A 26,387-nucleotide genomic window follows, 5' to 3' on the forward strand; every position below is an offset into this window, starting at 1 on the left:
GATATACATGTATAACTAAATCACTTTGCTGTATACCTGAAACATTGTAAATCAACTGTACTTCAATTAAAAATAAAATTTAGAAAAAGAATGAGAGGGCTTCCCTGGTGGCGCAGTGGTTAAGAATCCGCCTGCCAATGCAGGGGACACGGGTTTGAGCCCTGGTCCAGGAAGATTCCACATGCCGCGGAGCAACTAAGACTGTGAGCCACAACTACTGAGCCTGTGCTCTAGAGCCCATGAGCCACAACTACTAAGCCTGAGTGCCACAACTACTGAAGCCCACGGGCCTAGAGCCCATGCTAAGCAACAAGAGAAGGCACCCAATGAGAAGCCTGCGCACCACAACGAAGACCCAATGCAGCCAAAAATAAAAATAAAAAAATAAATTTATTAAAAAAAAAGAATGAGAGATCCATAAGCATTAAAAAATGAGCTGCAAGATATATGAATAATGAAATAAGATGTAGAAGAGCACATAAAATATGACATGATTTGTGTAAGAAATCATGCCATCCCATCTCTCTCTAGGTAGACAGAAGGATGGTTATAGATAGACAGATAAATAGTTATCAATAGATCTGTCGACCTGTCTTTCTGTATACATAGATATAGGTATATAAAAGGATATAAATATATGTATGTATGTTCATGTATAAGGATTATATAGATAAGGATATATAGACAGAGATTGATATCCAATATCACACGTAGACATCCAAGAGATAGATAGATCTTTATACAATTCTTACACGTATACATACACCCACATATCTATATCCTTTTATGTATCCATATCTAAATACAGAGAGAGACATCTGGAAAATTATGCTATAAACTGATCATTATATTTGCCCCTAGGGAGAGAAGCTAAGGAACTGGAGATTGGGGTGGAAAGGAGATTTTTTTTCCCCTGTATATTTTTTTGTATCATTTGTATTTTTAATCATGTACAAGTATTATTTTCAAATAAAGAGAGATGATCACATGAAAGGGCCTGGAACATGGTAGGTGCTTTAAAGCTATTTGTGGATGTCCAGTGAACCTTGTTCATTTAACTAGGATGTCCCAAATGTATTTAAGTTTTTTCTTTAAAACAAAAATTGAGGGCTTCCCTGGTGGCGCAGTGGTTGAGAGTCCGCCTGCCGATGCAGGGGACGCAGGTTCGTGCCCTGGTCCGGGAAGATCCCACATGCCGTGGAGCAGCTGGGCCCGTGAGCCATGGCCGCTGAGCCTGCGTGTCTGGAGCCTGTGCTCTGCAAAGGGAGAGGCCACAACAGTGAGAGGCCCGCGTACCGAAAAAAAAAAAAAAAAAAAAAAAGAACCACAGCAGAAAGTGGTATGTGGTATCACATGAAGTTTTGACAATGCTTCACGGATTGTCGGTACATAGGTGTTCATTAAAATAGTGTTTATTCTTGTCTCTATGTTTGAAATATTTCACGATAAAAAAATTTAAGAAGCCTGCTGGGTAGTGACAGGATTGGGATACAAGAGGGGAGTTTGGGTGGGGTTCTGGTCATGTTGTGTTTCTTGATATGGGCATACAGATGTGCTCACTTCGTGGAAACTCATCAAGCTGTGCACTTATGATCTGTCACTTACCTGAATCTATGTTACAGTTCAATAAAAATTTTACTAAAAAAGCCCCCTCCCTGTTAAATCGAAAAATTTCATAATGACTTAGTAAAGGATTAGTAAAAAATAAACAGTTTGGATATGATTTTTCCTTTGCAAATGATCAGGGTCTTGGGAGTAACTAGAAACCACTCTAAAATCAGTAGCTTTACTTTAGTCTGAATTTGCATTTCTTCATCTTCAGTGACAATGATCTTCAAATCACTCAACCTCCCTTACCCTTTACTCAAGCTTCCTTGGCCATTTCAGTGCATTCCCTTTCTGTTTTGGGAAGTGAAGAGGTTGACTTCAGCATCAGGTGGATCTGTGGGGAGAGAGGGAGGAAGAGAGAAAAGGAGAGAGAAAGAGAAACAGAGAGGAAAAGGGGGAAAAGTGGAGAAAGAGGGGTGACAGGCCAGGATGTGTGGAAAGGCCTTGCCACATTCTAACCCCAATATAACAGCTGTTGAACTTGCCCTGAACTTTCCTGTCTCTAGGATTTTGTTCAGACTGTTTCCTCTACCTAAAGTGGCCTCCTTCTTTCCCATGATCTGCTAAGTCCCAGTTTTCTTTCAGGGGAGCATTGTACCCCCAGTGCTAAACAGTACCAGACATGCAGCAAGTGCTGAATGAATGAAACCACCTTAAAAAATGTAAAACAGTCACATAAGCATTTGTGGAATAGGGAATGAATACTAGCTAATATTTATTATATGCTTATGTTGTGCAAGGCATTGTCCTAAATGCTTCACATATACTAAGCCACTTAATTCTCATAACACCCTATGAAGTAGGTCCTATTATGGTCCTAACCTGGGGAGACTGAATCACAGAGAGGTTAGGAAATCTGACTAGGTTCACACACTAGTAAGTGATGGAGCTGGGATTCGAATACAAAGTCCGATCCGAAGTTTGCTCTAAGCCTGGCTCCAAAACCTTGCAGCTCATCAGCATCGCGTGGGCGCTTTAAGAAAGTAAACTCCTGGCCCTGAAATTCTGATTGCACAGGTGAGGTGTGTGGTTGGTTGGCTGGCTGTGAGCAATAACACCCGAGGGCAAAGCGCAGTCGCATCCACGAATCACGAGACCGCCTCCTCCCTGCCAAGTTTACTGCAGGCCTGACCCTGCCCCCTGCGAGGCGCGAGGGCTACTGGGAGTTGTAGTCGCACGGTACAGTTCGTCGGCGTCTCCCAGAAGTGACGCAAAGATCCCGCCTTCTCCTCGCCGCGTTTCCGCTGCTTCGGCTAAGCGGTGTGATTCTCCCGGAAGTGACGCAAAAGTCCCGCCTTCTCCTCACCGCATTTCCGCTGTTTCGGCTAAGCGGTGTGATTCCGGAGGTCGGGTGGTAAGTACTTCTTTGGCCTTTTGCTTCGGAGGGGGGGACCCGGGTTGGGATACGTGCGGAGACTGTGAGGATGGGGGTCAGGAGGTGGCGGCCCGGGCCCCTTCTCGTGGCCCGTGACTTTCGGGCTTTACCGTAGGTCTGGACGCGCCCGCGGCAGCCGCTCCGCGCCGTCGCCATGTCGCGGTTTTTTACCACCGGTTCGGACAGCGAGTCCGAGTCGTCCCTGTCCGGGGAGGAGCTCGTCACCAAACCTGTCGGGGGTAACTACGGCAAACAGTGAGTGAGGGCCTGGGCCATGGGGACGACTCGGTGGGGTGAGGGGTTCGGCAGGCTGTGGAAGGCCGCGTATATGGGAGGGGAATGGAAATGGGGGCGGTGAGAGCGGGTTCTAAGGATGTTGAGAGTTTAAGGGACCGGAGCAGTGTTGGAGGGACAACCGTAACGATAAGGGTGCTGTGAATTGTGGGAATCCACCCCCCAGGCAAAGGATAGAGTCACAGAGAAAAGGTTTCCCACTGGCTGGGTGTGTTGCATCAGCAAGAAACCCCCAATACTCGCTTGATACCTGGGAGTTCCTTGATCTGGCTCTGAGGTTCTTAAACATCTATTAGTATTTTCCTGTTGTTTATCTCCATTTAAATACTCTTCACCCATCTCTGCAAATTAAAATTCTTTTCTCCCTTTGGAACGTTGTAATGTTTCTCAAACTTCTGTCATACACATGCCACCTTCATTATTTCTGTCACATACCTGTACTTAAGAATATATATACATACCACTTCAAAGTCTTGTTTCAGCATAAAACTCTTTTTTTGTTTGTTTGTTTGCGGTACGCGGGCCTCTCACTGTTGTGGCCTATCCCGTTGCGGAGCACAGGCTCCGGACGCGCAGGCTCAGCGGCCATGGCTCACGGGCCTAGCCGCTCCGCAGCATGTGGGATCTTCCCGGACCGGGGCACGAACCCGTGTCCCCTGCATCGGCAGGCGGACTCTCAACCACTGCGCCACCAGGGAAGCCCTAAAACTCATTTTTAAAAGTGAAAAATAGAATCTGTGTATACCCACATGAATATGATATCATATCTGTGTTACAAGTGGAAAATCAACATCACTTGCTATAAAATAGGAAATAATTGGAAAAGCTAATAAGATGGAAAGAAAAGAGATATTGTTGCCAGCTGAATGCTGTCTGTGGTCTGGTTTTTAATTATTAAGTAAAAATATCTAGTAATGGAGGTGTCAAAGCCGTTGAGACTCTTTCCTTGCCCTCGGCCTGTCACACTCTGGGAAATACTGCTTTCTAGGACCTAGTTCAAGTACCACCTTTTCCATTCATTCTAGGTAAAGTACCTCTTATCTCAACTTCTTTTAGTAATTCTTAGTGACTTGTGTCTTCACATAATTAATTTTTTGACACAGTAAATAAGCACTTTCGTTTGTTTATGTTTGAGAGGCTGGAGACTGTCATTTTTTTAATGTGTTACAACATTTGATAAAAGGCTTTACTTGAAGTAAGCTTAAAAGATTGAGTTCTATATGATGAGGCCGTGAAGAGGAAGAATAAAACAAGATGAGTGTGGTAGGAATGGGCTACCTGCCCCATCGGAGAAGAAAAAGAGACATCATTTGGAAAGACTGGAGCTAGGAACAGAGGTTAATGGTCTCTGTTCCTTCTAAATAGGCCATTGTTGCTGAGTGAGGATGAAGAAGATACCAAGAGAGTTGTCAGAAGCGCCAAGGATAAGAGGTGAGGCCTTGGGGAGGCGGGGTGATGGGGAGTTTCTGGAGCAGTGGTGGGTTTTCTGGTTGGTGATGGTGGGCATGTGCAATGTGGTATTGGGGTCTCAAACCAGGTTTGAGGAACTGACCAACCTTATCCGGACCATCCGTAATGCCATGAAGATTCGGGATGTCACCAAGTGCCTGGAAGAGTTTGAGCTCCTAGGAAAAGCATATGGGAAGGCTAAGAGCATTGTGGACAAGGAAGGTGTCCCCCGGTTCTATATCCGAATCCTGGCTGACCTGGAGGACTATCTTAATGAGGTGTGATTCCTGTGGGTGCAGGGGGATCTAGAAGGGGATTGTGGGCCTGGAGCTTTCTCCTGACCCACACCCAGGGATCATGTCTCCTCTGAGTTGTTTGCCAGATATTCAGTATTTCCCAGAACATAAGAAATACGTTCTTATAAACATAAGGAGAGGGACTTTTTTATGTTAAGAATTTTAATTGTATATATTTTTATATTACCTCTTATTTGTGGTTTTGTACTTTTGATACATAAATAAAGCATTGGTAAACAATAAGAGGTATAGTTTTTAAGTAGTATAGTTGTTTGTAGATAGCAAGACCCAAAAGTTGTGAAGCCTGAAGTTTAGGGAATACTACTTAATCTCAGATCCCTGTTCTCCCTTTCTTCCCTATTCTTTCCTTCAGCTATGGGAAGATAAGGAAGGGAAGAAGAAGATGAACAAGAATAATGCCAAGGCCCTGAGCACCCTGCGCCAGAAGATCCGAAAATACAACCGAGATTTTGAGTCCCATATTACAAATTACAAGCAGGTGAGGGTGCTAGAGGGAAACTTTCTGAACTTTGGGGGCAGTGACCCCACGACTGAGACAAAAAAGTATTTGCAAATGGGAGGTGTGTGACTGGAGAAGGAATCATGAGAAAGCTCTGTGGGGTGGAGGAGGTGGGATGGGGTAGTTGGCAGGCATCCTTAATTATTCTCTCATTTCCTTCTGTCAAGAACCCTGAGCAGTCTGCAGATGAAGATGCTGAGAAGAATGAGGAGGATTCAGAAGGTGAGTGAGGAAAACCCTTAATTGCAAATGGTTAGGAGCTCTAAAATTAAGGGTTTCCTTGGCTTTTTTCTTGGTTGCCATTCATCTCTTCACTATTCTAACTCTTTTTTTCTCTCCCCTTTCCCACCAGGCTCTTCAGATGAGGATGAGGATGATGAAGGAGTCAGTGCTTCCACTTTCCTAAAGAAGAAATCAGAAGCTCCTTCTAGCGAGAGTCGGAAGTTCCTCAAAAAGATGGAGGTAAGAGCCAGGGTTACACTGAGGGGTGGTTTGTCTGCTGTGGACCATTCTTGGGTCTCTGGGGAGAAGAAAAGACTCACAGAGCCTTAGGGTTGGGAGGGGTGGGATTTAGCAGAGTCTGGTCTGGGGACAGATTTCCTCTTCGATTAGAGCACTGAGTGACTTGGAATCTGGAGAACTAGATTCTGGGCCCAGCTCTGCCCCAGGGGAGCTGTGTGTCCCTGGAGCAAGTTAGCACTTCTCTTTGGGTCTTGGTGGTCCAGTCCAGCTCTTAAGATCCTGATTCAACCACTCTTCTGCTGCTCCGGAGAGTCTCTGAAACATGTGTCAGCAGGGAGAGCAGAGACACGAGTCAGTCTTCCCATCTTGTTTCTTCTGATCATCTTTTTTTCCTCTAAGGATGAAGATGAGGACTCAGAAGATTCAGAAGATGATGAAGATTGGGACACAGGTTCCACATCTTCTGATTCAGATTCAGAGGAGGAGGAAGGGAAACAGACAGTGCTGGCGTCGAGATTCCTTAAAAAGTAAGAAAAGTAATGGTACTTCGGGCTACAGTGGGAGGGGTAGGAAGCTTTTAATCATCTTGAAAGTTGTTGCTCCTGTGGAGTTCTTTTATTTATTTATTTATTTATTTTTCCCATTTCAGTTTTAATTTTTGTCTTTTATTTTTATTTATTTTTACATTAAAAAGTTTTTTTATTGAAGTATAGTTGCTTTATAATACTATGTAAATTAGGGGTGTACAGTATAGTGATCCATAACTTTTTAAACTTATTTTTTATATTATTTATTTGGCTGTGTTGGGTCTTAGTTGTGGCATGTGGGATCTTCTCTGCAGCATGCGGGATCTTTTGTTGCGGCGCAGAGGCTCTTCATTGAGGCATGGGCTTCTCTCTAGTTGTGGCTTGCGGGCTCAGTAGTTGCGGCACGCGGGCTTAGTTGCCCCACAGCATGTGGGATCTTAGTTCCCCGACCAGGGGTTGAACCCACGTCCCCTGCATCGGAAGGTGTATTCTTAACCACTGGACCACCAGGGAAGTCCCTAGTGATCCATAATTTTTAAAAGTTATACTCCATTAGTTCCTGGTGTTGTACAGTATATCCTTGTAGCTCATTTTATTCCTAGTGGTTTGTACCTCTTAATCCCCTACTCCTACATTGCTCCTCCCCCAATGGAGTCCTTTTAGGTTGTACAGGCCAACAGGGATCTCAGAGTCAAGTATGTTAGTTGGCTAAGATAAAGCTAATGTGTCCTGCAGATGAGATTTGAAGTTTCCAGTGTCCAGATATTTAACCATGACGTTACTTGCTGCATGTGGACTGAGTGTTTATCTCTCTTTGGTGCTGATTAGCTGTGTGATATTGGATAAGCTCCTTAACCTTTCCAGTCTTCAGTTTTATCTTTTGTAAAATGGAGTGGTACTTGACCCTGTCTCAAGGATACCTGCAAAAATATAGGGAGGTGATACGCCTGGCTCAGCCTGGGACTGGCATGTGGTGTGCCCTCAGTGACAGTAGCTTCTCTTCTCACTCTTCCTGAGAACCTAGCATACAGCATATAGACTGCAGCAAGCCTTCCTGAACTTTACTAGTATCGTCATGGTATGGGGGAGGATTCTGATTTGGATTCTGGTCACAACCCTTACTACTTCAGTATCTGTCAACTTGGGTGAGTTACTTAGCCTTCTTAGGTCCTAGTTTCCTCCTTTGAAGTCAAGGTGACACCTATCCCTTTGTGTTCTACAGAAGTCGAGTATCAAGCTCAGTGATAACTGGCAGAAATACTGATGCTCTAAGGGTTGCTTTCCTGCTTTCAAAAGTTGGGGTTATGCAGCTTCAGGAGTTAGTGAGTTCCCTCACACTAGAGGGGTCAGACACAGCCATTTTATTGAGAAGCGTTTTTCTTTGTGTGCTCCAGGGAACACTGGTCAAATGCAGGGGGAGTATTGTGTATCTGATGTCTTTTTATTCACAACACTTCTGACACCATATGTGTTTTTTTCTCATACCAGCTAGTTCTCCAACTCTCTGGACACCAACTGGGTGTTCAACACTAAGTCAGTTCTGACACTACCCAAAGTTAGCATAGACCCCATGAGACTGCCACCACCTTAGAGGCCAGTTGTAAGTTCCAAGTGTGGCTCCCGTACTTCTGACCAACCGGCTCTAAATTCAGAGAGTTACTACAGTCCCCTCCTCAGATTCGATAATTTGCTAGATTGACCCACAGAACTCAGGAAAGCTCTTTACTTACTATTACCAGCGTATTATAAAGGATACAACTCAGGAACCGCCAAATGGAAGAGATGCATAGGGCAGGGTATGGGAGAAGGGGCATGGAGCTTCAGTGTACTCTCTGAGTTCACCATCCTCCTAGTACTTCAGTGGTTCATCAACCAGGAAGCTCTCCAAATTATCATTTAAGGATTTTTATGGAGGCTTCATTACATAGCCATGATTGGTTAAATCGTTGGCTGTTGATGATGGGCTCCATTTCCAGTCCCTCTTATCCTCCCCGGTGGTCAGAGGGTGGAGCTATCAGTTCCACCCCTCTAATCATGCTTTGGTCTTTCTGGCAACCAGCCCCCATCCTGAAAGCTTTCTAGAGGCCTGTGAAGGCCTCATTAGAATGAAAGATGCTCCTATTGCTCAGGAAATTCCAAGGGATTTAGGAGCTCTGTGTCAGGAACTGAGGACAAAGACCACAGAATTATTTCTTATTACGCCACAGTATCATATTCCCTTCTTGGAGAGTTTACAACCATGTATCAGTTAAGCAAAATAGATCTGTTTAACTTTGTTTCATTAGCTATTTCTTAAATTTGCTTTACTGTGAAACTCATATTTTAAGCCTACTGACATCCTATAGAACTATCAACCTTATTATTGGTTCATATCTTTTATATCTTCTTTGTGTTTTTGTCTTTTCAATAATTGTGTATTGAAGTCTCCATTATTTGGACCAGTGTGTGTAGTGTACACTGCACATGTGCATTGCACAAAGGCTCCTATCTGAGGGAACAAGTGGGGACTAAGGTTAAACTTAGGACATCATGAGAAAAGAAAACAACAGACCAATATCTTTTATGAATTTAGATTCAAAAATCCTCAGCAAAAACCAGTCCAGCAGGGCTTCCCTGGTGGCACAGTGGTTGAGAGTCCACCTGCCGATGCAGGGGACACGGGTTTGTGCCCCAGTCCAGGAAGATCCCACATGCCATGGAGTGGCTGGGCCTGTGAGCCATGGCCGCTGAGCCTGCACGTCCGGAGCCTGTGCTCCGCAGTGGGAGAGGCCACAACAGTGAGAGGCCCGCGTACCGCAAAAAAAAAAAACAAAAAAAAAAACCACTCAGCGAAGTAGGAATAGAAGGGGGCTTCCTCTGCTTGATTATAGGGCATCTTTGAGAACACACATACAGTTGACCCTGGAACAGCATTGGTTTGAACTGCACAGGTCCACTTATACGCAGACGTTTTTCAGTAAATGCATGCTGTAGTACCACACGGTCCATGGTTGGTTGAATCTTCAGATGCAGAGGACCAACTGTAGAGTCACATGCGGATTTTTGACGGGTGATTGCCACCCCATCCCCATGTCGTATCCCACGTCGATCATGGGTCAACTGTATATCTTCTCCTGTCCTTTTATTTTGTACTTTACCATGGTGTATGTTTAGGGATGTCTCTTACAAACCCAGCTCGGTTTTTTTTCTTTTTCATCTTATGATCATTGCTGTTTTTTTTCTGTTTTCAATTGTGCCACTCATAAAATTTACTGTTAATCATTTTTTAAGTGTCCAATTCAGTGTCATTGAGTGCATTCACTCGGTTGTGCAACCACCACCACTGTCTCCAAAACTTGATCTCTGCTTTTTAATCTATGCAGGTTAATTTACATTTATTGTGATTATAAATGTATTTTGTCTTGTTCTTGCTCTCTTATTAATGTGCTTTCTATTTATCCTCTTCCTATTTTTAACTTCCTTTTTTTAACATAAATTTATTTATTTATTTTTGCGTTGGGTCTTCGTTGCTGCGCATGGGCTGTCTCTAGTAGCAGCAAGCGGGGGCTGTTCGTTGCAGTGCATGGGCTCTCATTGTGGTGCCTTCTCTTTTTTTTTAATTTAATTTTTTTTTTTATACAACAGGTTCTTATTAGTTATCTATTTTATACATATTGCTGTATATATTGTCAATTCCAATCTTCCGTGTTGGTGTCTCTAGTTTCAGAGCATGGGCTCTAGGCATATGGGCTTCAGTAGTTGTGGCACGTGGGCTCAGTAGTTGTGGCTCGCGGGCTCTAGAGTGCAGGCTCAGTAGTTGTGGCCCACGGGCTCAGTTGTTCCGCGGCACATGGGATCTTCCCAGACAAGGGCTCAAACCCGTATCCTTTGCATTGGTAGGTGGGTTCTTAACCAGTGCGCCACCAGGGAAGCCCACCGCACATATTTAAAGTTAGCAATTTGATAAGTTACATGTTTATACTCATGAAACCATCACTACAATCAGAGTAAATAAAATCCATCACTCCTAAAAATTGCTTTATGCCCCTTTGTAAACCTTCTCTCCTGCCCCACTTCTCTTTGCCCTTTCTGTGGTCAACTGCTGATTTGCTTTCTATCACTAGATAAGTTGGCAGTTTTTAGAGTTTTATAGAAATGGATTCATACAGTATATAATTTGGTTGGGAGAGATTTGGTTTTCAGAATAATTATTTTAAGATTAATCCTATCTTTATTATTTTTACTATAGAGATTACCCTTGATAATCTAAAATTAGATTTAGTTAAAATGTCAAGTGTCAGAGGTTGGGTTAACCATGGGATCCTCAAAGGCCTTACTGACATTAAGCGTTTGTGGCTTTGTAGTGTCAAAGAATAATTCAGAGACACTATTGTACTTGTATAACAAGGTAGACCAACTTTTAAGATCGATTTCCAACCAAGACAAAAAAGAATTTGATAAGAGAAAGGAATAAAGAGAGAGGGAAAAACCACAGGCAGTGGTGGGAACGTTGAATTTTGTTTGCACATTTTTGTGTGTGTAAACTCATTAGCTATCTAAGCTAGCCAAGGTTAGTTTCAGTTGTTAATGGATTATCTAGAAACATGACAGGCTGTCCCTATAATGTCTGCCAGCATCCTTTTTCAGCATCTCCATATTAAACCAGTCTATACCCTTCCTCTCGTCAGAATTTCTCAGCTTTCATCTTTTGGTCAAAACAAGCACGTAACGGAACACATTTAATCTCAAGAGCTTCAATTTCTTTGATGTGGGATAATAAGGTTGTCTAGCAACATTTAAGCACCTGGATATTAGATAGTGGGTTTGGGCAGAAAATATGAGGATAGTCACAGATACAGTAAGAAACATTTAGGACCTTTATTTAATTTTCTAATCAGGCTAAGCCTATCTAGGAGAATGTCTTTAAGAATCACTTTAGTGAACTTTTAATCAAGTGGCTTTTTTCTTAATTGATTTGTTTTTTCCAAAGTATTCATCCAGGTTCAATAAGATGTTATTTATTGCACATCTTTATTTATTAGCCTTGACTGACCAGTATTTGAGATCAGTTTTATTTAGGGTTGATTCTTTTTTTAATTTTTAGCTGAGCCACGTGGCTTATGGAATCTTTGTTCCCTGGTCAGGGATTAAACCTGTGCCCTCGGCAGTGAAAGCTTAGAGTCCTAACCACTGGACTGTCAGGGAATTCCCTATTTAAGGTTAATTCTTAGCTAAGGAATTTGTTAGTTTGGGGCTAAAATGTTTAAATTATTTGTTATTTTGGACCATACTAGAGGTAAATTACAGATCACATATTCGTGTTTCTGAATTTGTAGTTGGGGTAGGAATTCTTAAGTACAAACTGATGAAATCTAGTATCTTGGACCCCTTCTCATAAGTTACCATGTTGGAGTCTTAATCAAATGTGGATATTGGTTTGCAACCGTGGGAGCTCCCTGGTAAAATCTGAAACTATCCCCATGCACAGAGGACAAGGAAAGACGGAAGAAAGAGGCAGACCACTCCAGATTGGTAGGTGGCAGGTGTAATAAGCAAGGGAACTTAAATACAGGGTTTATCTTTGGCGGCCTGAAGATGAGTAGATCTCTGCACCTGTCTTCCAGAATCTTAAGAGTTTATGTAGAGGCTATAATAGAGCTCAGTCACATATTCAGATCAGATGGTCTCAACACATTGCTCTCAAGGCTGCATCCTAAGCCTCTCAAGGCTCCTAAGGTGGGAACCGTGAGCAGAACGTACATTCCAAGGACAGAGGAGGGAGTAAGGAGCCTCCAGTACCCTGGGTCCAGTTCTTGGGTCAACCCATGGTCACATCCTGTCAATGACCTCTCCCAATAGTGAGCAACCAAGATTTTTACTGTGAAACTTGGATAATGATGAACTAATACAGAAGAAGTTAAAAGAGGAGGAATACACAGAAAACGTTTGTTGTCTCAATTATGAATCCTAATCTGAAGGGTTTTGGAGGACGTTGTCTACATCTGATATGGTTGCCCTGTGGAATCTCTCCGAGATGCTATCTGCTTCTAAGAGCTACCTGGCTTCTGGAGTCCTTTTTAAAAGTGAACCTCAGGATAGATCTCTGGTGGGACTGGATCTCCAAGTTGTTAGGATCCTAAGGAAGAGTGTATGTCTAGGGCCTCTAGATCATAGTTGTGGTTAAGAGCGTGTGGAATGGTCCTTTTCAGTGTAGTTTTAGGACTAACTTCTATTGGTGTCTCTTAATGTCTTCAGCTTCTTAGCTGTGTAAAGGTGGAGGTGTATTTGGTGATGTCCCTCTAGCTGAGAGCATAAATGTCAGTTTTCTGATCGATTCTAACAAGATGTGAATATACCAAGGTATAATCTGTCATAGGGGAGAGATCAAGTCAAGTTTTAGGTCTTTCAGTTAGAATTTCATAGGGTGAGAGTTTGTGTTTTTGAGGTGTGAATCACAATATCCTGAGGGCTTCGAGTAAAACTTCAGGCCAAGGATAATTAAGTTCTTTTGAAGTTTAGACAGCATTGATTTTTAAATAGCATGAAGTCCTGTTATCTCAGAGCTTTGGGGCTGGATGATGCAGACCAAGCAGTTTCAGCTTAATGAACATACTTCACGTATTTGCAAAGGATTTTACCTATGAAATGAGTTTTTATCATTACAGAATATTGCATTAGTACAGGAGGAAAAACCATTAAGCTTCTATTGAGTTATGGCATAGGGAGTTCCCTGGTGATCTAGTGGTTGGGATTCGGCACTGCCATCGCCCGGGTTCCATTCCTGGTTGGAGAACTGAGATCCCACAAGTATCCCACAAGACACGTGGCATGGCCGCCCCCCCAAAAAAAATTATGGCATAAATCTTTTGGCAAGGGCAAGTTTTAATCCAACTGGCAAATTTATAAACTATTACTAAAGCATATTCAAACCTTTTAAGCAGTTAAAATGAAATTTATTTATAAACGTTTAAATGATGTTTTAATTATAGATAACTTGAATGTTTGTTCAAGTCTTTCTGGAGAGACTTTTTCCTCAGTATCTTTATAAAGTTTGAAATAATTTTTCCCTGTCATTTGGTTTATATTTCATTATATAAATATTAAAGTCTGGAAATGGTTTCAGACATCAAATAGCTTAAGTCCACTTTGAGGTAGCCAGTGATCTTCTTCTTTTTTGTTGGGGACATTTCGTTGTATTGAACAGTTTTTTTTAATTCAGAATTTATATTAATAATTGTCATAAGAGGGGAAAGAAAGGCAGGGAAAAGCAGCCAGTCTGGGAACCGCAAAAATTTTTTTGCTTTTTTTTTTTCTAAGCACTGATTTTAAACTGATAAATCAGTTGGTGATAAAAAGATTAGTCTGGGGACTTCCCTGGTGGTACAGTGGTCAAGAATCTCCCTGCCAATGCAGGGACCACGGGTTCAAACCCTGGTCCAGGAAGATCCCACATGCCGTGGAGCAACTAAGCGTGTGCACCACAACTACTGAGCCTGCGCTCTAGAGCCTGGAGCCACAACGCCTGGAGCCCGTGCTCCTCAACAAGAGAAGCCACCGCAGTGAGAAGATGGCGCACTGCAACAAAGAGTAGCCCCCACTAGCCGCAGCTAGAGAGGACCCATGCACAACAACAAAGACCCAACGCAGCCCTAACTAACTAACTAAATAAATAAATAAATAGATTTATTTATTAAAAAAAAAGATTAGTCTGGACAGAGCAACTAGTACCAAAGGACAACTGTGTTGCTTATGGATTCTTTGGAAAACCTTAGAGCTTAGTTGTGAAGCAACATGACAGGCTGATTTCTGTGTCTGTAGCGGCCTGGTTAGCACCCCCGTCTTATTAAACTAGGCCATACTCTTTCCTTCATATGAGTTGCTTAGTGTAATATGGTAACAGACTTTGGTAAGTGGTCTGGCAGATTCAAATGCTTAGTGGTCCTTGCTTTGGTTATGGTTACAGTTATCCATAGGTCATTCTTGTAGAGTGTAACTTGGACCCAGGAATAGAAAAAGAGGAATTTTGTTGGGGGAAGAATCCTCAAGGTGGAGAGGGGGCTGATCCTTCATCTTCTCCTGTGTCTCTTGGCAGGGCCCCCACCACAGAGGAGGACAAGAAGGCAGCTGAGAAGAAACGGGAGGACAAAGCCAAGAAGAAGCACGATAGGAAATCCAAGCGCCTGGATGAGGAGGAGGAAGACAATGAAGGCGGAGAGTGGGAAAGGGTCCGGGGTGGAGTGCCCCTGGTTAAGGTGAGGATTTTAGAACGAAAAGGAATTGGGAAACAGTTTGGGAGAGCATGCAGGTACCCTCCTGGTCGAATTCGGGAGAACAATTAAGGCAAGAATAGGTTTCTGTCGGCCTGCATATAACTTGTGTGTTACCTAGGAGAAGCCAAAAATGTTTGCCAAGGGAACTGAGATCACCCACGCTGTTGTCATCAAGAAACTGAATGAGATCCTACAGGCACGAGGCAAGAAGGGAACTGATCGGTAAGATTCGTGGGCCTGGGCTGTGTCATTACAGGGTGAAAGCTCATTTTCTCTTAAGACACGGGGTGGAGGTTGGTAGGGAAAGTGGTATTTTGGGAAGATCTGTGTGTGGCTACGGTAGAAGGAATGATGTACTTGGACTACACCAGACTATTTTTTGCTGTTTACATTCTGTTTGACCTTAGATCAATCACTTAACCTTTGGGGGCTGTTTTCCCATCTGTAAAATGGGAATAATACTGTTCTTTAGTTATTCAGTGACTAAAGAGGATGTTAGATTGTTAGCATTATTGCTATTTCTGTTTGGAATTTATGAGAGAGAAGCAAGTATACAGGTGGTGAGGCTAGGGGTGGGTATTGAGAATGAGGCTGCCTTTCTTGTCTGAAGAGGGTGTGCTGTATGACAGGATAAGACTTTTTTATTTGTTTCCTGTGCCTCACCCAATTCTATACCCCTCCAGTGCAGCCCAGATTGAGCTGCTACAGCTGCTGGTTCAGATTGCTTCTGAAAACAACCTGGGAGAGGGTGTCATCGTCAAGATCAAGTTCAATATCATCGCCTCTCTTTATGACTACAACCCCAACCTGGCCACATACATGAAGGTGAGAACAATAACGAGCATCCCACGGCGGAGCTGGTGGGTCATGGGAAGGTGGCTAGTGACTCAAGACTCAAGGACTGTTGGAGCAGTCTTGGTGGTTGAAGGCCCGTGGATTCCTGGTGTAGGGCTCTTGGGAGGCATCTCCTTGTTCCACCTTCACACCTCTGACTGCTGTCTGATCTCTTGGCAGCCTGAGATGTGGCAGAAGTGTCTGGACTGCATCAATGAGCTGATGGATATCCTGTTTGCAAACCCCAACATCTTTGTTGGAGAGAACATTCTGGAAGAGAGTGAGAACCTGCAAAACGCTGACCAGGTAAAGGGGATTTGGCAGGCTATTTGGAAGTGTGTGTTGTCTGCTTTGGGAAGCCTTGTTGGAGACAGAAGGGTTGAAGTCTAGGACTGGAATCTGGGCTAATTTATTTCCTCCTTTGCCTTCTGTTCAGCCGCTGCGTGTCCGTGGCTGTATCCTAACTCTGGTGGAACGAATGGATGAAGAATTTACCAAGATAATGCAAAACACTGATCCTCACTCCCAAGGTGAGCCCGAGCAAGCATGGGCATCAGTGAGAGGAAAAGTGCAGGGATTAAAATGAAGGATTATACTAAGTGAGAATGTTCGGAAAGCCAGCCCTTCCTCACCCCAGCATTCATACCACAGGGCCTCTTTAAGATACTGGACCCCACTCCCGTAGCTTCTGATTCAATAGGTCTGGGTGAGATCTCACACTTTGCATTTCTAACATGTTCCTAAGTGATGGTGCTGTCTGCTACTTTGAGAACTGTTGGGGTATAATGATCTCTGTCCACTTGGCTTGTTTAGCTTGTACGCCTTAAGCATTAGAATGGGGAAATGCAGGACATTTACACAGTAAAATGTGAGTGTCCACATGTGTCCACCAAGTCAAAGGTATATTGATGAACAAGACAGCTTGGGGCCTTCATGCTCATGGAGGTTACATTTCGGTGCTGAAGCAAGGCAGCTCTACAAAAAAATGAGCGAGTCAGTTGTAGATAATGTAAAGTGTGAATTAGAAATTCAGATCGGGACGTGTGACAGGATGTCTGGAGTGGTGGCTGCTTTAGGTAATGGTTGAAGAAGCATCTGTAGGTAGGGCACATTTGAGGTGAGAGCCGAATGAGAAGGAGGAGGAGGAGTTAATTGGGAGGAATTAGCAGAAGAGAGTGCCTGACAGCAGTGGAGAGTGAGCTTGACATGTCCCAGGAGAGGATGGTATTTTTAGGGCACAGTGGGTTAGACTTTTCTGATGGGTACAGAAAACACATGCAGAGGTAATTGGATTGATGAGGGACATATGATTGGGAAAGCCTGGGTGCCTGGCTAAGCTGAGGGTGGGTGCTCTCCCTGCCAGAGTACGTGGAGCACCTGAAGGACGAGGCACAGGTGTGCACCATCATTGAGCGTGTGCAGCGCTACCTGGAGGAGAAGGGCACCACTGATGAGATCTGTCGCATCTACTTGAGGCGCATCCTCCACACCTACTACAAGTTTGATTACAAGGCCCATCAGCGGCAGCTTACCCCCCCTGAGGGCTCCTCAAAGGTAAGTGCTTGGCCACCATGTCAGAGGGGAGAGGGGTGTGTCCATTGGTTCTGCATGTCTTTCAGGACTTCAGGGCAGATCTTCTATTCCCTGGGGACTGTCTGTGGTGGAGCAGAGGGACTAGGAAGAGGCTGGATGGCGTCTCGTCTTTGGTTGTGAAGGCTGAGCCATTTACAACCATTGTCCTTGACATATTTCCTCCTCCAACAATATCTCCCCCTACCCCCTACCCCTCCAGTCGGAGCAAGACCAGGCTGAAAATGAGGGCGAGGACTCAGCTGTGCTAATGGAGAGACTGTGCAAGTACATCTATGCCAAGGACCGCACAGACCGAATCCGCACATGCGCCATCCTCTGCCATATCTATCATCATGCTCTGCACTCCCGCTGGTATCAGGCCCGTGACCTCATGCTCATGAGCCACCTACAAGACAACATTCAGCACGCGGACCCGCCAGTACAGGTAGGATGGGAAGGAGGCGCTGTGGCCCTGGTGGCAAAGGGAAGACCAGGCCAGGCCCCCTGTCCACTCTGTTCAGGCAAAGTGGCTCAGGCAGATTAGCCACGTGTCTGGCTAATGCAGATACAGGGAGACACTTGGTCCTTCCCGAGTGCGAGCATTCTTTGATTCTCCTACATGTTAACATAGAGTTCTCTGGGATAGGATTTGGGTTCAACTAACATTTATTATAACTACTGTGTGTCTGGTTTGGAACAAACATTAGGAGATCATCTTACTTAAAAAGATGAAAAAGCGTTTAAGCAGTTAAACTGAGAAGGACAAGGACCCAAATACAGTGTGATGTGTGAAACATAAAATTTTGTGTGTGGCAGCATTGTGAGGACATTTTCACGTAGGAGTATTATAATTGTGTCTAGGTATAGATCCTATAAATGTGTGTTTAGAACAATTGTGAGGTATTTATGTGTAAAACATGTGGTAAGCTTGTCTGGTGGTGCTTTTTGAATAGCACACCTATTTTTTATTCCATTGTATGAATTTATCACAGGTTCTTGATATTTCTCTTGATACCTGATCAACCAGTTTGGGGTATTATAAATGAAGCTCTTGTGATTTATGTATAAGTTTGTGTGGATGTATGGTTTCTCTCGGGTAAATACTTAAGAGTGGAATTGCTGCATCATAGTGTAGGTGTATGTCCAGTTTTATAAGAAGCTCAAAAATGGGACTTCCCTGGTTGTTCAGTGGTTAAGAATCTGCCTGCCAATGCAGGGGACACGGGTTCAAGCCCTGGTCCGGGAAGATCCCACATGCCGCAGAGCAACTAGCCCACAACTACTGAGCCTGTGCTCTAGATCTAGAGCCTGCAAGCCACAGCTTCTGAACCCCCGCTCAGTACTGAGTACTCTGCTCAACAAAGAGTAGCCCCAGCTCGCTGCAACTAGAGAAAGCTTGTGCGCATCAGTGAAGACCCAAGGCAGCCAAAAGTAAATAAATAAATAAATTTATTAAAAAAAAAAAGAAACTCAGAAATGGTTGTACCATTTTACACTTCTACTTTGTCAATATTTAGTGTTGTTGGTCTTCTTAATTTTGGCCATCATGGTTGTTGTCTAGTGGTATCTCAATGTGGGGTTAGTTTGTATTTCCCTGATAACTATTGAAATTGACTACTTTTTAAATGTTTATTGGCCCTTTATATATCTTCTTTTGTGAGATGTCTGGTCAACTTTTGCCCCCCCCCTTTTTTAAAGATTGGATTATTCATCTTTTTATTATTGAGTTGTAGGAAATCTTTATATATCCTGGATACCAGTCCTTTGTCAGATAAAAGCTTTACAATTTTTTTCCAGTGTGTGGTTTGCCTATTCATTTTCTTAACCATGTGTTTTGATGTATATTCTAATATATCAGTTTTATCTCTTTTGGTTATTTTCTGGGTCCTATCTAAAGAAACTTTTTCCTACTTGGAATTCATAAAGATATTCTTTTTGTATTTTTAGTTTTTGGAAGTTCTTGTGGTTTTAGCTTTCACATTTAGGTCTATGTTTTCTGCATATGGTGTGAAGTCAGGGTCAGAGACATTCTTTCCCCATTATATTGCTTTGGTGCCTTTGTGGAAAACCACATGAAAAACCAACCACATGACCCTATAAATGTATTTCTGGGCTCTCTATTCTATTCCATTCATTCATCTTTTTGTCCTTCCTTACGCCAGTTCCACACTGTCTCGATAGCTGTGCCTTTAGGGTTAAGTCTTTTTTTTTAATTAATTAATTTATTTATTTATGGCTGCGTTGGGTCTTCGTTGCTTCGCCCAGGCTTTCTCTAGTTGCGGCAAGCAGGGGCTGCTCTTCGTTGCGGTGCGTGGGTTTCTCATTGCAGTGGCTTCTCTTGTTGCGGAGCGTGGGCTCTAAGCACACAGGCTTCAGTACTTGTGGTACTCGGGCTCAGTAGTTGTGGCTTGCAGGCTCTAGAGCGCAGGCTCAGTAGTTGTAGCGTATGGGCTTAGTTGCTCCACGGCATGTAGGATCTTCCCGGACCAGGGCTCGAACCCATGTCTCTTGCATTGGCAGGCGGATTCTTAACCACTGCGCCACAGGGAAGTCCCTAGGGTAAGTCTTGAAGTCAGGTAGTATGACTCCTCCAACTTTGTTGTTTTTTAAGAATAGTTGGAATGTTCTGTGACATTTGCATTTCCACATAAATTTCAAAATCAGCTTGTCAGTTTGTGCAAAAATGCCTGCTGGGATTATATTGAATCTGTAAATCAGTTTTGGGAGAACTGACACCTTAACAACTTTGAACCTGTTGATCTTATGTGTTATTCTTCGTTTAATTTCTTCAGTTTCTCTCTGCAGAGGTAATATACATCTTTTAAAAAATTATTCCTGAGAATTATACGATTTTTGATGCTATCGTAAATGCAATTTTTTAATTTAATTTAATTTTTTATTTTGTCCACATGGCTGGTGGAATCTCAATTCCTCAACCAAGGGTTGAACCTGGGCCACGGCAGAGAAAGCACTGAATCCTAACCACTAAACCACCAGGGAACTCCTGTTAATTTCATTTTTAAATTGTTAACTACTAGTATCTAAAAATAGAGTTAATTTTCTTACATTGGCCTTGGATCCTGCCATTTTGCTAAATTCAGTTTTAGTCTGGCCTTCTGTCCTGTGTATTTGCGGATTCAACCAAGTGCAGATTGAAGATATTTGGGGGGAGGGGGAGGGATTCCAGAAAGTTCCCCCAAAAAACCAAAATTTGCCTTGTTTGGTAACTATTTACATAGCACTTACATTGTATTAGGTGTTACAAGTAATCTACAGATGATTTAAATTACATGGGAGGACGTACCGTAAGTTATATTCAAATACTATTCCATTTCATGTAAGAGACTTGAGCATCTGCAGATTTTGGTATCCATGGAGGGTCCAGGAACCAATCCCCCATGGGTACTGAGGGACAGCTGTATTGGGTCTCTGAAACTTTTCTTTCTTTTTTGTTTTTTGCCATATTGTAATGAGTCAAATCTCTAATACTTAGTGCTGAATAGAAGTGAGAGCAGACATCTTGCCTCCTTCCCAGTATCAGCAGGGAAGCAGTGAACATTTCACCATTAAGAAGAATGTTACCTATTTTTATAGATAGTATTTTTGTAGATAGACTTTCTCAGATTGATGGAGTTCTCTTCTGATCCTAGTTGGCTGGGAATTTTTGTCCTTAATAGGTGTTGAATTTTGTCAAAATCTTTTTCTGCATCTATTGAAATAATGCACAGTTATTTCTCCATTATTCTGTTTATATCGTGAATAACCGTGATTTTAGATTTTTATATCAGGCTTTCATTCCTGTGATATATCCTACTTGGTCATGGTATATTATCTTTTATGTATTGCTGGATTTTGCTTGCTGGTATTTTTTTAAGGCTCTTTGTATCTAAGTTCATGACCGGTATTGACCTCTATATTTTTGTTGTCAGTAAAGACTTGGTCTTTCCCCCCCACGAAAATCCGTACTACCTACAATCTTCCCTATCTTAATTATTGACAAGTCCATCTTTTCAGTTGCCTAGGCCCAGAAGCCTTGAATTCATCTTTGATTCTTGTTTTTCTCTCACATTGATTCCCCACCCATTTGTGTTGAAAATCCCTATCTGACCACTTATTATCACTTCCACCGCCACCCTCTGGTCTAAGCCACCATCATGTTCCCTGTCTCTCTCTCTCTCTCTGCTTCTGCCCTTATATCCCTTCAGGCTGTTCTTTCTTTTTCTTTTTTTTTTAATGTTTATTCCTTTTACTTTTTTAATTTATTTTTGGCTGCATTGGGTCTCCATTGCTGCACTCGGGCTTTCTCTAGTTGCGGCGAGTGGGGGCTGCTCTTCATTGCAGTGCGCAGGCTTCTCATTGCAGTGGCCTCTCTTTGTTACGGAGCACGGGCTCTAGGGCGCACAGGCTTTAGTAGTTGCGGCGCGTGGGCTTAGTTGCTCCACGGCATGTGGGATCTTTCCGGACCAGGGATCAAACCCATGTCCTCTGCATTGGCAGGTGGATTCTTAACCACTGTGCCACCAGGGAAGCCCCTTCAGGCTTTTCTTAATGCAGCAGCCAGAATAACCCTGTTAATAAAGTCAAATTATGTCACTTATTTGCTCAAAAGCTTCCTGTGGTTTCCCATCTTTAAATCTTTTTTTTTTTTTTTTTTTGCGGTACGCGGGCCTCTCACTGTTGTGGCCTCTCCTGTTGCGGAGCGCAGGCTCAGTGGCCATGGCTCACGGGCCTTGCCGCTCCGCAGCATGTGGGATCTTCCCGGACCAGGGCACGAACCCGTGTCCCCTGCATCGGCAGGCGGACTCTCAACCACTGCGCCACCAGGGAAGCCCATCTTAAAATCTTTAACATGGTTTACAACGCCCTGTGCTTGCCCAGCCTCCAGTTTCTGATCACATCTTTTACCAGCTCTAGCCATAGTGCATTCCTTGTCCTTGAATACATCTGGCATAGGGCCTTTGCACTTACTTTTCATTTTTCCTAGAATATTGTTCTTCTTGCAGAGATCTGCATGACTTGCTCTTTCTTTTTCTGTTAGGTCTTTATTAATTTTTTAAAAAATTCAATTTATTTATTTTTGGCTGCATTGGGTTTTCGTTGTGGTGCGTGGGCTTCTCACTGCAGTGGCTTCTCTTGTTGCAGAGCTCAGGCTCTAAGCCCATGGGCTTCAGTAGTTGTGGCCCGCGGGGTCTAGAGTACAGGCTCAGTAGTTGTGGTGCACAGGCTTAGTTGCCCCACAGCATGTGGGATCTCCCCGGACCAGGGATCGAACCCGTGTCCCCTGCATTGGCAGGCGGATTCTTAACCACTGCGCCACCAGGGAAGCCCAGGTCTTTATGTTTTAAACATCCCCTTCAAAATGAGCCCTTCCCTAGTTATCCTACATAAAATTGCGAGTTCCCACCACTTCTGCCACCGCTCAGACTCCCTTCTTAACTCCCTCGTCTACTTTATTTTTCTCCTTAGCTTGGTTCACCACCTGCATATTATGCTTATTTTGTCCTCCACACCCCTGTCCCTAGAGTGTAAGCTCCATGGAAGGGGAGGAACTGGTCTATTTTGTTCTCTGTCCTAACCCTGTGAAAGACTTGCCTTGTGGCTATCACCTCTGAGTTCATTGCCCTTCGCTCTTAGATCCTGTACAACCGCACCATGGTGCAGCTGGGCATCTGTGCCTTCCGCCAAGGCCTGACCAAGGATGCTCACAACGCCCTGCTGGACATCCAGTCAAGCGGCCGGGCCAAGGAGCTTCTGGGCCAGGGCCTGCTGCTGCGCAGCCTGCAAGAGCGCAACCAGGAGCAGGAGAAGGTGGAGCGGCGCCGGCAGGTGCCCTTCCACCTGCACATAAATCTGGAGCTGCTGGAGTGTGTTTACCTGGTGTCGGCCATGCTCCTGGAGATCCCCTACATGGCCGCCCATGAGAGTGACGCCCGCCGACGCATGATCAGCAAGCAGTTCCATCACCAGCTGCGGGTGGGCGAGCGGCAGCCCTTGCTGGGTGAGTGTGCGGCTCTGTAGTGCAGCAGACTTTGCTTGTAATCAAAGGATTAAGAGAAGATAAAGGGAGTAAACTTTCCCACAAGATGATTCCATTTGACTTAATGGCATCTCCGTGTATGGCCTAAAAGCATCATTTTTACTAAGTAGTCTCCATGGTCTCTTACCATAGGACACGTTGTCTTAGCTTACAAATTAAGCTCCCTGCTTTCTGTCATTTTCCCCTTCAGTCTTTTTTTGTCAGTAGTATCTTTCTACCAAGTGTATGATGTTATACACCCCCAGCACCTTCAGAAGTTCTTCATTGCCTGTAGAATAAAGTCCAGCCGCCTCAGTCACTAAGTTAAAAGTCTCCATGACCTGATTCCAACGATATTTTTAATTTAGGATAAACTTACATAGTACTTTTTTCTGCCTGGCCCGAAGTGTTTTATAAATAATAATAATTCATTTATTCTTCATTAGTCATAACCCTATGAAGATACTATTATGACCCCCTTTTTCCTGATTAAGAAACTGAGGCACAAAAGTTAAGTGACTTTACCCAGGGATAACACAGCTGGTATGTGTCTCTCTGACCTTTTTCTCTTTTTCCCTTTCATCCATATTATTTTTTAGCTAACTAACTGGACCCTTGGCATTCAAGAATCTAACATTGGCTTCTTTGAGCACTTTTAGAGATCTGATCATTCATTCCAGAGGTTGAGTGAGTTGTGATTTCACTGGGAAAGGAATTTGAATTGCACCCTTCCTGTAAGGCTGGTGCATGGAAGGACTTGGCAACTGAGCCAAGCTTACTGTCCACAGCCACGTCCCTCTACAGATTTGTCCTCTACTGGTTGTGTGTATGGTCATATTAAGTGCAGGCGCACTTCAGGCAAATTATGTTTGGGCTATGTAGTGGTGCTTTACTTTGTTTTGTTTTAATTGGAAAATTGCCAGTGAAAATCTGTATGTCCAGCATCTCTTAGGGCTTCTTGGTTCACATTCCCCGCCTCTCTACTACTGCCTGCAGTGGATGTTAGACATTTTTTTTAGGTCAGTGAACCTTGTAAGAATCTGATAAAAGCTGTGGACCCTTTCCTAGGAGAATGTGCGTAAGAGTACACACAGCAATTTGTCAGCATTTTCAAGGAGTTCACCAATCCCCTGAGGCACATCATAGACTAAGTCTAAATGTAAATACAGTTATTTTGATATTAAGTGACTTATACAGTCACATGGCTACTTAATGGAGAGCTGGGAGAGTCTCAGTCCAGTTGTTTGCTCTCCTAGCCTGGGTTCCTCCTTAAATAGTGCTTGTTGGGGAAGGAGCCCTCATCCCAAGTTTCCCTAGGCCCTCCCTCATTCCCAACCTTTCAGGTCCCCCCGAGTCAATGAGGGAACACGTGGTCGCTGCCTCCAAGGCCATGAAGATGGGTGACTGGAAGACCTGCCACAGTTTTATCATCAACGAGAAGATGAATGGCAAAGTGTGGGACCTTTTCCCGGAGGCTGACAAAGTCCGAAGCATGCTGGTTAGGTGAGCAGAGAACAAGACCCTAGTGGGTGGGGAAGAAAAGACTTGGTCTCCTTCACTGAAGATCTGCCCCTTTTCTCCCTTCTCCCCACAGGAAGATCCAGGAAGAGTCACTGCGGACCTACCTCTTCACCTACAGCAGTGTCTATGACTCCATCAGGTAGGATGGGCCCTGAGGAGGCACAGGAGCCCCAGCTTTGTGGTCGAGGGTCCTAATTGCTCCCCGCTCTTGGCCTTTGTCCCCAGCATGGAGACACTGTCTGACATGTTTGAACTGGACCTGCCCACTGTGCACTCCATCATCAGCAAGATGATCATTAACGAGGAGTTGATGGTAAGGGCCATCAACATGGGCACATGGGCAGGTGGAGTCATGGAGAGATTGGAGTACAGGAGACTGATCTGTCCCTTCCTCGGCCTCACTTCTGTCAGGCCTCCCTGGACCAGCCGACACAGACAGTGGTGATGCACCGCACTGAGCCCACTGCCCAGCAGAACCTGGCACTGCAGCTCGCTGAGAAGCTGGGCAGCCTGGTGGAAAACAATGAGCGGGTGTTTGACCACAAGCAGGGTACCTATGGTGGCTACTTCCGAGGTGAGTGCTTCCATCCCCTCTGCGCTCCCAGGGTCCTGGCCCCCTTACTGCCTCTCCCTTGGCATTCACCCCCCGCCCCTCCCCATCTCTCTCCTGCAGACCAGAAGGATGGCTACCGCAAAAATGAGGGCTACATGCGCCGGGGTGGCTACCGCCAGCAGCAGTCTCAGCCGGCCTACTGATTGCTTGACTTCAGTCCCCAGTGCCCTAAACCATTCAGCGTTTAGGTCCAGCCACACCCCAGTCATTAAAGGTCTATTTAGAGTTGCTGCAGTTCTGCCTGTCTGTGTGTCGCCAGAGGTGTGTTGGACACATTTATTTCCTAATTATATTTCTAAGCTTCTGTCCCATGACAGGCACAAGGCTCAGGATGCAGGGATGACTTGCACGTATCCCTGACTTCAAAGAGCTTGCTGCTCTTTGACATTTGACCGGAAAATTGTAATAACATGTGATAAGTTATAACAGGCATTTTTTTAAAACGTGGTGGGCATATTGAATAGGATGTGATTATGGGGCATAAATGTCAGGGAAAGCATAATGGAGGCAGTGGTGATGGACGTTGTGAGTGGATGGGTGGTGGTTCACCAGGCAGGGAAAAGGGAGAGTTAGTCTAGACCCGTGTGAAGTGTAGTCCTCAGACCAGTGTGGATGCACAGTTAGCCTGTCCATGACAAAACAGGCACCATAATTAAGAGTAAGCACTGAGAAGCTTTGCCATTGCTGTGATATCTAAGCATGTGATCGATTTTCTAATTTGTGTGTATAGTGTTTTCGAAAGTATTTACCCACAGTAGGCTGGAAATTTTTTTAATGGCCCTTCACCACATTTGAAAAGCATTGATGTAGGCAAAGGAAAAAGCACTTAAACAGGATGAGAGGAGCAAAAGAATAGTGTGGTTGGTATAAAGTGTTTGTGGAGTATGTGCAGAAGATCAACTAGAGGCTTAATCCGGGGGCCACCTCATGAAGGCTAAATGATTTGGACTTGTGGAAACAAAATAGAATGGATCCATCTTTAAGAAGGGAAATGGAGCAGTACTGTGGAGTATAGAGTTGGAGGCAGAGAGCCTACCAGAGTAAAAAGCAT

The 26,387-nt window shown here is 44.1% G+C and overlaps 1 protein-coding gene across 2 annotated transcripts; it reads left to right on the plus strand.

Moving 5' to 3' along the window:
• Positions 1-2,817: 2,817 nt before the first annotated feature.
• Positions 2,818-25,564, plus strand: LOC137206984 (eukaryotic translation initiation factor 3 subunit C). Of its 2 annotated transcripts, none has more exons than XM_067706258.1 (21): positions 2,818-2,962; positions 3,099-3,238; positions 4,643-4,708; positions 4,815-5,004; positions 5,396-5,521; positions 5,710-5,764; positions 5,895-6,004; positions 6,404-6,531; positions 14,603-14,762; positions 14,899-15,002; positions 15,464-15,605; positions 15,795-15,920; positions 16,051-16,144; positions 16,978-17,168; positions 17,407-17,631; positions 22,821-23,184; positions 24,546-24,705; positions 24,797-24,862; positions 24,949-25,036; positions 25,135-25,297; positions 25,397-25,564. In XM_067706258.1, the coding sequence occupies exons 2-21, from the start codon at positions 3,138-3,140 to the stop codon at positions 25,477-25,479; spliced, it is 2,742 nt and encodes a 913-aa protein (XP_067562359.1). In that variant the 5' UTR covers positions 2,818-2,962; positions 3,099-3,137; the 3' UTR covers positions 25,480-25,564. The 2 variants fall into 2 exon arrangements, with proteins under 2 accessions (XP_067562359.1, XP_067562360.1); XM_067706259.1 differs by having other exon boundaries at positions 14,902-15,002.
• The last annotated feature ends 823 nt before the right edge of the window (positions 25,565-26,387 follow it).

This window comes from Pseudorca crassidens, chromosome 15 (genome assembly GCF_039906515.1).
Source record: "Pseudorca crassidens isolate mPseCra1 chromosome 15, mPseCra1.hap1, whole genome shotgun sequence".
NCBI classification, from domain to species: domain Eukaryota; kingdom Metazoa; phylum Chordata; class Mammalia; order Artiodactyla; family Delphinidae; genus Pseudorca; species Pseudorca crassidens.

Coding starts and splice junctions, on each gene's coding strand:
- LOC137206984 (XM_067706258.1), top strand. CDS start 3,138: ATGTCGCGGTTTTTTACCACCGGTTCGGACAGCGAGTCCGAGTCGTCC. Junction 5,005..5,395: donor TGGAGGACTATCTTAATGAG/GTGTGATTCCTG, acceptor TCTTTCCTTCAG/CTATGGGAAGATAAGGAAGG. Junction 14,763..14,898: donor GTGGAGTGCCCCTGGTTAAG/GTGAGGATTTTA, acceptor TGTGTTACCTAG/GAGAAGCCAAAAATGTTTGC.